The sequence below is a fragment of the Ptychodera flava genome, chromosome 10 (genome assembly GCF_041260155.1).
Source record: "Ptychodera flava strain L36383 chromosome 10, AS_Pfla_20210202, whole genome shotgun sequence".
Classification (NCBI taxonomy): domain Eukaryota; kingdom Metazoa; phylum Hemichordata; class Enteropneusta; family Ptychoderidae; genus Ptychodera; species Ptychodera flava.
Genome location: NC_091937.1, coordinates 466,429 through 481,143, shown reverse-complemented (window position 1 = coordinate 481,143; position 14,715 = coordinate 466,429). Strand labels below are relative to the sequence as shown.

Sequence of the window (14,715 nt, the reverse complement as noted above, 5' to 3'; positions counted from 1 at the left end):
TGTGTTGGCGGAGGATGACACCCCTCCTGTCTGGCGTATGTCAGAAACTACCAATGCTAATATATTTGAGGAGACTGAGTTTGACCATGAAAGAGGACCGACCTTCACCTTGCCCAGCCACTCCCGTGAGATCGATTACTTTTTTAAGTTTATTCCACGTACACTGATCAGATTGGCAAAAGACGAGACAAATAAATACGCCAAATACCACCAGCGATATATCACTAGAAAGATCGACAAAAACTGGCGTAACGCTGACTACCGAGAGGTGCAGGCCTTCATTGGCGTCTTAGTCTGTATGGGTATCGACCGTAAACCATCAGTGGAGGATTATTGGTCTAGCGATCCATTTCTGAGAAACCAGGGTATTTCTACTGTGATTACCCGCAGTCGCTTTAAGCAGCTTTTGCGATATTTTCATTTGCGATATTTTCATCTGGCAGACCCAGAGAACGATCCACGTCGTGATCCCGATGAGGCACGCCGCCGACGTCGGTGGCAGGAGGATCCCCTATATAAAATCAATCCATGGATGGAGCCCATAGTTGACAGGTGCGTAAATAATTATAAGATGGGTAGAGAGATCTCCATCAACGAGGGTATGGTGTGATTTAAGGGCCGTTCTAAATTTAAGCAGAGATTACCGCATAAGCCTGACAGAGACGGTTTTAAGATATGGCAGCTATGCGACTCCAGCACAGCATACATCGCTAACTTTGCACTGTACCTAGGTGTTAAATTTCGGGATCAGACAGACGGGAGACGGCAGGAGCGAGGTGTGGTGAAAAGAATTATGATGGAGCTGGTCTAGCCATTTTGTTGATTTAATCACAGCCTTTTTTGTGATAGCCTGTTTAGCACGGTCGTTACTGCCAGAGTGCTGATTGAGACCGGGATCAACATGGTCAGGAGCTTTAACCACCGTAATCGTCGCACCATGCCCCCTCAATTAATTCCGCCTGATAAGAGGAAGTGCCTTCCTCTGTCTGTTGGAGATATGAAAGCCATGACCAGAACGGACTCGTCTTAACATCACCGCTTATCAGGATAGTAACGCCCAGGTGCTGATATTGAATACGGTCTATCCACCCTTGGAGTGCGTGCCAGTGGGGGAGAGAGACCAGCAGCGACAAGTGCCTCTGTCACTGTATAATTATCGCCTATACATGGGAGGTGTCGACCGCGCCAACCAGAAGCGCAAGTACTTTCACACTGGGCGCAAGAACCACAGATGGTGGACATATCTGGCATGGGCCTGATTGATGTTGCCCTGGTAAATGCATACCGGTATATATGCTTCAAGCATGTACACCCTGATAGTAAGCTGACCCATAAAATGTTTCATCTCTGTGTCGGAAAACAGCTCATTGGCGGTTATTGTTGGCGATCGCAGCCCAATGTGAGAGAGGTCGAGGCCACCGTTTCTCTTGCCTCCTACATAAATCCCCCTAATCAGCAGAGGCACGTTGTCAGCCGTTTGGAGGGATGGCAGAAATGCTGTAAAGTATGCAGCAGAGAGGGTAAGACCACTGCCAGCGGACGGCTGTCTGAGACGTCCAAAAGATGTAGTCTGTGCCGAGTTCATCTTCACTTCACCTTGGCAGGAAAAGGGTTAAGTCAGACACTGAGACAGAATAAGCAGTTCTTTGGCTTGTTTGCAGGCTTGAGGTTGCACTAAATCCACAGAATAAATCCAGTGTTGCTGTTAAGGTCTTGACTTGTTAAGTTTATTTTGATATCCCAATAAAAAATTTCTTCTCCGTAGAAATAAAGCCCCTTAATGTTATTAAAATGGTCAAACCATGCTGTGTGGTTGACAATTGACAGTGCACACTCTCTGAGCTATTAAGCCAATCATTCACGTGAGTCTGAAAAAAGTTACTGTAACTGTCACTTTTGCACGAGGTAAAAGCTCTGCCATGGTATTATTAGTTTGACTCATTAGGAATGATAAAGAGAACATGCGGCAATTGACATATCCCTTGATGTTGTGTATCAGAGTAAAATAACAGTCAAGAAATCTGTGTGTGCCAAACATTGACACTCCAAACTAAAATGACAAGTGCTGTACCTGTAAATGAAATGTTGTAACTGAACATAAAAAAACCCGAAGTGCTGCTCTTTCATTCGAGGAAGAGAAGCAATGCATAAATCAAAGCAACGTATTTATTAAATGACTTTAAGACAGAAATGTCAATTTCAAGAGAGATACCATTTTGTTGTAACCCTTTGAATGCTGTAATTTTTCCAACCAAAATTTTGGTACAACATTTTACAAATTTTTCATGAATTTTTCTGTAATTATTTTGATAGTGTTGGACCAAATAGATGTCACATTTCATTTGCTACAGTTTTTCATCATAGGCAGCAAAAAATTGCAGCAAAAAAATTGGCACTCAAAGCATTAAAGTAGAACTAGCAGTGATGTCCGATATGTAAAATGTATTCTTCCACAGAAAGAAACTAGAATTGAACAATCTGCAAGAGCAGCTGAGAGAACAAGTGGGCCAGAGGCGGCAGCCAATGACCAAGTTTTATGATGAGAGTGATGTTTTAGCTTTAAAACTCCAAGAGTACCAGTATGAAAATGCTTCCTTGAAAACAGTCATAACAGAACTAGCTGGAAAGAAAGATGCCAGTGTTTCCTATGTTATGAGAAAACTGGGGTAAGTACCTTTCAATGAGTTTATCTACTATATGAACAAACTGTTGTTGTCAATATCAAAATATCACAAGGTGGTATATAGTTTTGTTTTGTTTTGAACAACCGGGCTATTGCTGCACAAATCAAGGGGCATTGCAGGTAGCCTCACTTACTGTGAGATGGATGGCTTTCTAATGATCTGAAACAGTTACAGGCCATTCGTAACAAATCTTTGGCAAGATTTCATGAACGTACACAAGCTGTAAGACAAAAAGATGACCATGACTTGATGACCTATTTAGATGATATCCACATCTACAATTCCCTTTAATACCTTGTGGTGCCAAAACTATACATAAGCCATTACTTTTGTTACTATTTTTGGATTACTTAGTATTATTTTTGCTGTAAACATCCACTGACAAATATATCGTCTGCTTGTTTTTCAATACCATTCACTATTTATCAATATTCATTAAATTTTATTTGCATTTCACATACGTGTCATATTTCTTACATATCTATTTTCCATTTCAATATGCAAATAGCAGCAATCATCAAGTTTCAGCATCTTTGTCACGAAAATGGGTTAATCTTTCACTTTGTGGAAAAATGCCTTTCAGCTTCGTTGCAAATTAACTCATTGGTCATTCTTGATCACAGAGACACATGTTGTTTGTAAATATCGCAAATAAACCTTATATGCCAGTTGTGTTTCAGTGTTATTGGCACTATTTTCAAAGATTAAAATATGGACTTTTTAGCTCACGTTTGGTATACCAATGTGAGGTTATCATATAAGCTGAAGTCGGTGGCATCTGTACGTATATATGTACAGATAAAGTATCGCTCAAAGCTTCGCTTTTTTAGCCTCATTATCGTTTCCGTATCGTTTCCTCATCGCCCAACCCCTAATCCAACATCGCTCACTAGGTTGTTTCGCATCGTCTCCACATCGTTTCGCATCGTTTCCGTATTGTTTCTGTATCGTTTCACTAGTGCATCGCCTCATTCACGCCCATGAAAGTTGTGTCCTTTCATTTTAAACTTGCATTGTGTCGAACAATAAAAAGAACGGTGCTTACAAGTTATCTAAGTGTGAAGTTCAAAAATTTTAATATCAATTACCGCCCCAGGCAATAAAACCCCGCTTGTTCACGCTGCAACATCATTCTCCATTATGAATACAAACGCAATGCAACCAGTTCGAATAAATCGCCTGCATATGTACCAATGCAGAAGAATAGTCGCTCTGAAAAACATTGGTCTACGAATAGTGGATATAAAACTTCGCCTGGAGCAAGAAGAGGGGATCATAGCATCTCGATGTGCGATTGGAAAGTTTTTGAAACGATACCGAGAAACAGGTCGTTTGAAAGACCGGCCAAGAAAGAATGTAGGCCAGAAAGCTGTGCTTACCATCGAGCACTTCGACCGCGAAATGGAAAGAGACTGTGAGGTGTCGGCAAAAGAACTAGCCTACAAGATAAACGACCATTTCAACATCGCAGTGTCTGAGTCGACTGTTCGAAAGACGAGACGGAAACTTGGGTGGAAAAAAAAGACGACACGCTACTGCCAAATGATCCGGGCCCAGAACAAACCAAAAGGGCTGGAATGGGCATTGAGGGTCATGAGAGACCGAGAGACTTTCCATAACGTCAGTTTCACGGACGAAAGCAAGGTTCAAGTCCAAACTGCTACCAAATGGAGACTGGTGAAAGAGGGCCAAGAGACTATGAACATGGCACCAGTGGCAAAACACCCATACAGTGTAAGTATTCATTGCTAATGCTATGTTGTATTTTTATGGCCGGGAAACTTGATTCCTCGATTCTCTTGGGTGTGAAAGGAATGTTTTTAATCGACATCGTAGTTTATCATTAGTCGTTTATCATTAGTGTTATCATTTCTCATGGGGGAATAACCTCGGTATTTTCGTCCACAAATGCGGATGACCACTTTATATGACTGAAGTTAGTATTTCTTACACGTAAATACTTCCGTGAAAGCGCACAAGAAAATCCTGGCTGTACAAAGTAAGGAGAATTGCTAATTTACTGCAGTGTATCATATACTAGTTAACACATACGGTGATGACGCCATGAATTCTCCTAACACTTTACACCGTGACCTTTAAACCCGATTGACTTGAATAAATTATGACGTTTCGAAGCCATAGAACGCCAGGACAGTCTGATAGCGGGAACTTCCAATGTGTTCTCCAATATTTGCCACGCAATTCATGATTCAAAAAAGCACCTGCGTACAAAATGCGTCAAGTGAACACAGGGTTTGTGTTGAAGTGGTGTTTTCATCGGCAGATACGTACCGGTATGTCCACTCATGGCCATGCGTATATACTTGGAACAGAACCGCCGTTATTTTGTGGAAAGCTGTTTATGTTGTTTCCGTGACCATGCTAAATTAAATTGTAAAAAAATTATACATTGCAATTTATTATCGTAAAATTACGTCATCATGTCATTGATGTAGCTAGGAGGACACTCCCCAACAGAACCGCCGTTATTTTGTGGAAAGCTATTTATGTTGTCCGTGACCATGCTAAATTAAATTGTAAAAAAATTATACATGGCAATTTATTATCGTAAAATTACGTCATCATGTCATTGATGTAGCTAGAGTTACTTACGATAATAGTCTAGAATTCACCAATGTATTACCTGCTACAATGAAACTCAACTTTCAAAAAAAAGATTTCAAATTTATACAAAGATTTGTTTGCCAGCATTTTCCACGTTATCATTTGATGACTGTTTTTATCCACTTGGGCTCAAAATGAAAATTGGAGGTTTCTTTATATAGTGTAACTAAATGTGACTGCAAAGTGAATTTTCAGCTTTACTTAAAGTTACCAGTACCAAGTTTTAAAATTGAAATACAGTGTTTTCTGACCTATTTAGTAACATTGCTATTTATATCTTCCATTTTGATTTTCATTCCAGGTACTTGTCTGGGGTGGCATTTCCATCAAGGGAACAACACCTCTGTATATTTTCAATGGCCTAATGGACAGCGAGGTATACCAGGGGATACTTCAGGACAACCTTTTGCCATTCATTAGGGAAAGTTATCCAGATAGCCATCATCTTCGACAGGACAATGACCCCAAACGTCAGCAAATCAACCAAGGAGTGGATGGAAGCTAACGAAGTAAACCATTGGCCAACACCCCCCGAGTCTCCAATAAGTAATTGACTTGTATTAATCGTGCATAGCAGTGAAAAATACCAACAGTCTCACTATTAAAAGTTATGAATAGCAATGATTTTAAATTCAACAAAAAACACACAGATGTTGAAATATGAATCAACAAATTCTTAAATGTGTGTACATAACGCCATCATCAGTTTTTATAGCTAATAATTTACTGTGATGACCTAAATTTGGATCAAAAAATTGTCTGTAATGAGATATCACTTATGTGGCAGGGAAACCAGGATTAGTTTATAATTACATTTGTAATAAATTTAACCAACTTAACAGCTATGGATGTATATATTTACACAATCAATTTCCTGCATACACATCTGGTCTTGGTTATGTAATACTCCATGACAATATTTTTTAATTGCTCTCTACAAAACTTTGTTGACTTTTATATATTGCATGTGATATGTAGTCATTAGCTGGCACAGTATGTACAAAGTAAAATTTGGTATAACTTGAGAATTATCCAGAAGAATCCAGACTAAGTCTGAAAGAAATTTTCATGGTGATAATTGCATATACCAAATCTGATCACATGTGAGCAACACTGTATAAATTCTCAATATATTTAGATTTGTTTCAGGATGACTGCTGGCTTGTATAGCTGATGAATTTACACCCCCTTTTTTTTACAGGACATTAACCCCATCAAACTGGTTTGGGCAAACATGAAGAGGCACTTGCGTTGATATGTCAAACCAAGAACAAAAGAGGAGTTGGTGACTGGTATCAACAATTATTGGAAATCTTTGACTCCAGCACAGTGTCAGAAACACATCGGGCACCTTTGGAAAGTTATACCTGCAGTTATAGCTAGGAAGGGGGCAGCCTCTGGATTTTAGATTAAACAAGTGGACTCGTTCAGTATAATTTGACAAATTTCAATATTTTTCTCGTGTAATTCCCATTTGTCATGTAATGAATGACAATATAAGAGTTATACTTATTGGGTGGAAATATGAAAATTGGCTGAAAAATGGTGGAAGTTATTACCGGTTATTGAAATGAGCTCCACTTGATTTCTCTAAAAGAGTAATTATTTTTTATTAGTGTCTTAACATGTTTTTCTTTGTAAATTATTTACGATTCATTATTTGCTTCTTTTCTTTTATTGCTTTTTCACACATTAGTTTCCACCAAAATACTTGTACGATTATTTGTTTCATTATAAATAAATTTGATGTTACATTTTGACATTTCTACTGGTAAATATTGTCATGTTATTTTTAGCTTCCATACTGTCATACGTAATATGATAACCATCATTGTGTGATACATTTGGAATTAGGAAAATAAACTACATACTTGAGCATTTGAAACCTACACTAATATTTGTCAGGAACCAAACAACACATCGATCAGAACTATGAGTATGACTCCTACAACAAAGTATAGGACAGAAGCATGAAATACAAGGAAGAACATGAGTCTTTATTTGCATTTTGTACTTGCATGCCAAACCAACAATCTTTTACAAAATATTTACAGTTACTTAAAATATAAAAAACATCAAATGTTCCATCCTTAGTAGCTGATTTGTTAACAAAAATGAAAGTCCCTCTGTGAAACATGCAACATGTTTATACTGATGCAGTTTAATCTAAGAGTTCTCTTGACGCTCCAGATGACATCTTAGCTCTAAGCGGAGGGCTTTGTTGACTGTTTCTACTCAGTCACTCCATACACGATCTACATTGCTGTTGTACTCAGGATAGTTATCAAACATGATTTGCCTGATCTTCTTATCACGGTTGGGGCTCAGCGCTCCCTTCATTTGGTGATCACTTCTATTGCGTCTATACACATTGCAACCAAGTCGTTCAGCTTTAGGAAAAGCTTTGAAAATGAGTAACTTGGTAAAGTTCTTGTTGCTTGTAGCTACGCGCTTAATATCATTAAACTCTACAGGAGAAAACAGGTCTGGTGTAGCTTGTAGATCAGCCTCTTGCCTTGTGGGAGCAACTTCTGCAGAAATATCATTCTCCATCATATTTCTGAAAGCTGTGGTATCAACTGTGGTCATGTTGCCTCTTATTTCTTGTCGCAGTTGTTCCATCTTCCTGTCAATGTATTCGGTAACGTCACTCAACAACTGGCTGTATAGTGTGTCCACCCTCGTTCTCGACTCAATGTCTGGTGAAGGTTGCAGCGGTAGAGGAGTAACTGTTGGTGGTGATGGCATGAAGGATGATGTCTGGGTTGTAACTGCAGATGTGCTTGGTGTAGCAAATGGCACGGCTGGAGGGATTGACTGAATGGTGGCTTGTACTGGTGGCGTAGTTGGAATGATGGATGGCTGGTTGATGACACTCGGCAGTGAAGAAGTTGGTGCTTCAAGTTCAAGTTGCATGATGGACATGTCAGTTGTTGGCGGCAGTGAGACAGCTGGGTGTGATGACATGGAGGATGATGTCTGGGTTGTAACTGCAGATGTACTTGGTGTAGCAAATGGCACGGCTGGAGGGATTGACTGAATGGCGGCTTGTACTGGTGGCCTTGATGATGGTGGTATGACAGACGGCTGGTTAATGTCACTGGGCAGTGAAGAAGTCGGTGCTACAAGTTGTGTGGGTATGTCTAGTGTTTGTGATGGAGTACTCTGACAGAACTGATGGAGTGTTGCATATATTTCAGCTTGTTGGCTTTCCAAAAACAAAGCCATACCCTCATCAAATCCGGGAAATGTGTATTCCGGAATATCTTCTTCAGACTGCTGAGCTTGGCCGATGAAGTCATGTTTTTTCTGTAAAAATAAAGGTGGAATGGTGAATGTTAGTCAAACATGCTGCATTAAAATCTAAAAAAATATTTGCCATAATAAAGAGGAAAAATGTGTCTCTTGGAAAAGAAGTTATTATTCCTACATGACCATGCCATTTCGTAAACCGGTAAATAAGACGGCACTGCTCTCATTTGACCTGAATTGTTTTCTGATAATTGCAACTAATCTGGGCCAAGAAGACCATGGTGAACTGCATAAAAATTCTGTCTAGGGACTCTGAAGATTTTTGATGGAAAACTGAAATAATTACACAAAACAGAAATACAGTGTTTGAGCCAGCTTTTGGCAGCATGGGGACACAGTGACCCATTGCTGATTAGAATGCATTAGGGGACGTTTCCATCTAAAAAACAATGCATATTCAATGCACATTCACCCCTTGAAATAGGGGTTTGAAGGGGTATGGAGCTCCTAATTAAAGTTATTTGCCATCTCGTAAGCTGTTTGCAATATGTGATTAGAGATAGCGATTAAGTGGGTGTACAGGGAAGACATCTCTGCCTTACACACTTCACTCATACAGATAATCGTTCGCCTTGAACTTCTTTAAACATTGTACCCTAATTTTCACAGATTAGGACCTATAAATATACTACAAGCCATATTTTAGTTCAAATTAATAAAAGTAGGAACAAATTCCGATGTCCTGAAATGATAATACTGTTGTCAAGGTTTACATGAGATTGAGTTTGTGCCGCTTCACTGTACAATACCTTGGCATAAAGTAGTACCGGCCAAGCTATTGGTATCTGAAGTTGTTGACTAAGCGTTATGTAATGTCTGATTATATCTGATATAACTACGTTAGATTGCATATTATCAGTGCAGAAAGAGCCCAAAAAAGTGTACTGTTTTTTAGATGCGAGCGTCCCGTCATGGAGGGACACAAAAAATGTTGGCGGAACATATCATTAAAGTGAAACAAAAATAAAATAACACAATCCTGATCCACCTTGTTTATTGTCACCCAGAGCTAATAGAAAGTCCAGTATCAGGTAAAATGCAAGTTTTGACCCAGGCACAATTGTTTCAGCAAATCTTTTTAAGAGACTAATTGTCACTTTTAATTTTTTAATTTTTTTTTTTTGGGGGGGGGAGACAACATAGATGATAGAAAAATCATTCATTTTGGGTGTCACTATGCATGCTAATTTATATACGTTGGCATTTTAATACAGATGATATGGCTGGAATAAATGATTTTCATATGACACGATACTGTTTTTGGTTGTTAGATGTATTTTACTGATTAGCAGTAAAGGACCTGAACAAAAGTGACATAGCTTTTAACATATAGTTAGCTCCATGGTTTAATGAGTATGTCAGTAAAATGTTCCACACAATTCCAAGTCATTGACCCTGCCCAAGTATTGAGTTGGGGGCCGTAGATAATTAAAATACGCGCGTGGTAAATGCCACTAATTGCATTTGGCCTCTACCCCTTCCCTCCTCCCCCCCACCCTCCCCTAACGAAAGTTTGGAAGTGCAAAAATCCAACCGAGCCCAATCACGCAATATACCACCCCTCTAAAAAATTTGTTCAGTGCCAACTCGAACTCGGCAACCAATAGAATGAAATTAAATGAATTGAAACAGTGTATCCAAAATGATTGTAACGTTATTTTACACGTGCGCTTAACAATGTCATGTCATGCGTAGCGCCAATGCCGCACTACCTGTGGCTTGCAGCTATTAGATGTCGAATCTATTTGGTTGAAGTGGCTCTCCAGCTCAAAGAGTACCGTATATACTGCAATCACACAGTTGACGTACCTTTCCATTTTTCTGTTTTCTGTTTGCTTTCGTCTTCTTGGCTTGTTGGGTAGCAGTTTCTTGTGGTGAAGCCACAGTTTCTTGTGGTGAGGCCATTGCCTCCAACTCTTTGACCATTTTATTTTCTGTTGCCTTGAGGGCTTTCTCATCGTCTGTAATAAATAAACATTGATGATATTTATTATCAAATATTTTTGTCTCCAAATCGTTTCTACCCATCACCTATATCACTATCAGTTTGAGTTCCAGGAACTGGAACCCAAAGCCCTAGTCTAATATTTCATTTATGCAATCTCAAAACTGATAAACACTAAAACATGAAGGTGGGACGAATTACAATTAACTCGCACCTTTTCCAATCAGCCCAGAACAAACTCGCCTGGTTTTGATATACATAGAGTATGTTTTCTATTTTTTTTTTTTCATTATTTGCTTACATCGACACGTTGATTGTGAATGGTTCATCTCTGGTCAGATTCAGTATCAGAGCAATCCATTATCCGAAGTGTTTTGCCTTGCCTACCCGACAAAATTGCGACGGTTTTGTTTTCATGAGAAGCAAGATTTGTTGACTACGGAGGTAAATGACAGTAGGAATGTTTACAGAAAATATATGGATTAACTTCTGTATCTTTTTCCTGGAAATGTATGTTACGTCCTTCGTTTCATAAAAAATATTGTCTAGTTTGGAGACTTAAACTACCTCCCCTCAAGGACATTTAAACAAAAATTCCACTGACCCACCCTCCCTTTAATCGAAAATATCAGCAACACACAAGATCCACAACTTTACCCAGATGAAATTGTTATCGACTTACCCGATGCTGCCAAAACTTTCACTAACAAGGGGCCATTTGGCCATCGCATGTGAACGTCTTCCTCCACGATAATAGCACCAGAGTGAACTTTTTTTGCCGAACATACCAGCAGCTTGCTGTCGACGTAGAACTTCACTAAAATGAACTTGGGATCTGTGGAGAAAATAACAAACGAATGCAATTTACATACTATAGAAACATTGAATTTTCCGGACACAAAATATTGACTTCGATGAATGCTAGTTTCGTTTTTTTTTGTGGTAGATTATGCTTGCTTTCACCAAGACAACTCGCCTTGTAACCCTTTTTTGAGGGCCGCAATTTGACTGATAACTTTGATCATCGTCATTTGACAGCTTCACTGTAACTTGTTGATGATTTTGACAAGGCACACGATCATGATCAACAATGATCAAAGTCGCAGCCACAGATGCGCCGCTCGCCCCGTGTTTTTTAACACCTATAGGTTATAATTGATTAATGTAGACTTATCCATCAACACTAAAAAATCTGTTCATGACTAAGAAAGCTGTTGATCAGGCTAATTTAGAGACGGATGTCGCGTGCCATGGGTACACTACACTGTCAATCACAGGAGTCGATAAAGAAAGGACGAAGCGTCACAGGGGTGTATCAAGCATCACGGTGGCCAAGGCAAGCGTCACCATCATGGCAATGTGATGCTTCAAGGGCCTAGGGAGAACACTGGCTGAGCATAAAACCAGCAAAAACCGGCACCTGTAGTAATGAATATGATGACTGAAGCTTTCAGAAAAAAAACTCAATGTTCCCCACAAATGTGGCCTTCCCACTGATCCCCCCCCCACAAAATAACCAAAACAAAACAAAACAAAAAATAAACGCCTTATTTTTAAATTAATTTATCGCAGAGTCATGCTTCGAGTACACATTTGAAAGCTGTGTTGTCCAAAATACTTCCAAAGTCGTGGCACTACAATCCTTTCTACCGCTATGGTTTTAAACTGGTCCTACAAAATACTTACTACCTGTCATTGTCCAAGCACTGTTCGTAGCTAAATTGTAGTCTATCTAATTACAGTAAACACCGATTCCTAAAACACCAACATCATTACTTTCGAAATAAACATTCACATGCATAGACAATGTCCCCAAGTACATGTAGTTGAGGTTCACCCTGATGTCACTACCTGTCATAGCTACTCATCAGTTCAGTGTGCGTTGACTTCGTTCGTACAGCCCCGCTGACTCCAATAGGAGTAAACATTACTATTTTTGAAGTATCAAACTGATAAATGGTTTTGGTTTGGGAATCCCAGCCGCCAATTTCTCGAGTGACAAGTATGATCACGATAACAAGATTGTGCCCGTGTTGATCCAACCACAGCCCGATCCAACGATCAATCGTAAAGCGGTCGTTTCGGGGACTTGAGCGATAATTTTGTAAGTGTATACAGAAAGAACTTGTGTTTTATAAAGCATCGATCGGTTACTGTCTTATATCTGGATAGTCCAATTTCGCTAATGGTCTAATTACCTGTGCTAGAACTTTGACGGGCAATGCCAGGCAGTAATACACGTAGTAGGACCATTTTGAAGTTCTCACATTCTGAGCTTCCGTTATCGTCAGTGTTCAAATAAAACATGTTTCTGTGTAACGCTGGTTGGAGTTAAAATATTACTCACCTCTCTCTCATTGTCTTCGAGACTGGCGTACCATGGCGAATGATTTTAACAGTGAAACTGACGTTGCAAAACTTGTACAGGAACCAAGTGAGGCTGAACGAAGAGGTACCGTCGCTTATAAAGCATGAGAGGGGGTTGCGATATTCACTCCTCACAGCAATTTGAAGCTACCCCAAATTATCACCTCTTTAAGTACGTGTGTTGCCCTTGACAAAGTGTAAAATCAAAATTTTGTCCGGACGACGCGTTTTGCTCACCTATGTTTTCATTCTAACAATAGTCAAACATGGAGTGTTATGAAATCAACGTTTCAATCAAAAAAAGAGAATTATTGCTCGACAGTTGTTGAATTAATCGTGAAAAATACAGAACACGCAACTTTTTTTAACATTGGGAATAGAAATATCTAATGTAACGTGTTGATGTCGGAAAATTATCAATAACTGGGTTCAAGCAATATAACTGGAAAGTAAGTGGCTGTGTATGTATTACATATTTATGTCAGGCAAAGAACACTATACAAAACTGGATCAGGACATGGAGAATGAATCTTCATAAAAGTGGCGCATTTGTGGAAGTCAAGTTAACCTTTGGTGAACTTTAAAATTTAACACCATCACTCAGTCGGCACTTGTCTGATATACAAATTAAGTTGTCAATTAGCTGTATTCAATCGTCAGACATCACAAAACATTTTATAAATTACGTCACATGAAAGCGAACATGTAATGGAGCAAGCACATTCTAAAAATAATAATGATAATAGTCCGTCATAACTATTATATATTTTCGTCGACAATAATACCGGTAAAATCAACATTGTTCGCAGCATCAAACCGTATACAAAGTTACTTTTATAAATGCAAATAAAGTTCATACCAGTCACACAAGAAAGCAATGACAAATGGTTTGAACGAAAAAAAAAAGACGAACAAAAACCTCCTGACTTTTAGTGACTAGTAGTTCAGTAGGAGTAAAATCTACTATTTGCTGGGCGTAGAAGTACCGGCAATAAATACTGGCATGGCAGTATTAAAAAGATAAAGATGTGAAAGTGAACAAGTGGTATGCATCCTGCCAATTGACAAACATGCTTGACACTTTGTTGCTTTCTAAGGTATTGTGTACGATCACTGGACAAACTCTGTTCACACTTTGTTCATTAAAACTGGGACAAACAGTCTGTGCATTTTCAAACTGTTGTTGTGCTGATAAGACATCGTCTGATTAATAAAAGCACATAGTTTGTCCACTCTCAATGAAACAAAAAAGTAAGGAATTAGAATTCATGTGTATGTATGTATTATATGTATGGTCACTCCGCAGGGACTGTAAAATATGAATGTATGTTACAGGGCTTGCATTGTGTGCCCCTATAAAAATACGGAGTGTCTTTTGACAGGCGCCTTTCGAGAGACAAAGTTAGCTATTGATACGCGGGACATTTTTCGCCATAATTTCACCACATTTTAGTGAAATAAACTGCTGTTCTTCCACGTAAATGAAGAATAAGTTGTTCTGCCATGTAGTAATTACAAAATAAGTTCTAATACTTCGGAAAATCAATATTTTGCAATGCTAGCGAAAGCCGTAACGCACGGTACGTCATACGCGTTCACCATATCACTCTAGCATAACCACGGTCCTGCATACGCGATTTGTAATACCGCGATTGCCGATTGGTGATACTTATTTGGTTCAATGCCACCCTTTAGTGATGATGAAGTCCGTTTTGCATTGTAAAAGTCGGAAAATCTTAGTAGTTCACGTCAGAGTACGTCATGACAGGCATCGTGATTTCC

At 39.1% G+C, this 14,715-nt stretch overlaps 2 protein-coding genes and 1 long non-coding RNA gene across 7 annotated transcripts in view; 2 read left to right on the top strand and 1 right to left on the bottom strand.

The window, feature by feature from the left end:
- The window catches only part of LOC139141691 (centrosomal protein of 85 kDa-like), a 257,293-nt gene that overhangs the window by 112,164 nt on the left and 130,414 nt on the right, over positions 1 to 14,715 (top strand). For 3 of the 4 annotated variants that reach the window (XM_070711276.1, XM_070711275.1, XM_070711277.1), the window contains one exon: positions 2,457 to 2,666. In XM_070711276.1, coding sequence (XP_070567377.1) covers positions 2,457 to 2,666 — 210 coding nt within the window. Of the gene's footprint in view, positions 1 to 504; positions 553 to 2,456; positions 2,667 to 14,715 lie in introns of those variants that run through there. The other variant, XM_070711279.1, reaches the window with a different exon arrangement.
- On the top strand, positions 3,177 to 7,071 carry LOC139141695 (uncharacterized). The gene is made up of 3 exons (XR_011554220.1): positions 3,177 to 4,418; positions 5,611 to 5,855; positions 6,511 to 7,071. It is a non-coding gene; the product is annotated as an uncharacterized lncRNA (long non-coding RNA).
- On the bottom strand, positions 7,332 to 11,448 carry LOC139141692 (PH domain-containing protein DDB_G0287875-like). 2 transcript variants are annotated; one of them, XM_070711281.1, is made up of 3 exons: positions 11,249 to 11,448; positions 10,431 to 10,582; positions 7,332 to 8,618 (listed from the first exon to the last, which is right to left on the bottom strand). In XM_070711281.1, the coding sequence occupies exons 1-3, from the start codon at positions 11,295 to 11,297 to the stop codon at positions 7,545 to 7,547; spliced, it is 1,275 nt and encodes a 424-aa protein (XP_070567382.1). In that variant the 5' UTR covers positions 11,298 to 11,448; the 3' UTR covers positions 7,332 to 7,544. The 2 variants fall into 2 exon arrangements, with proteins under 2 accessions (XP_070567382.1, XP_070567381.1); XM_070711280.1 differs by lacking the exon at positions 11,249 to 11,448 and having other exon boundaries at positions 10,431 to 10,803.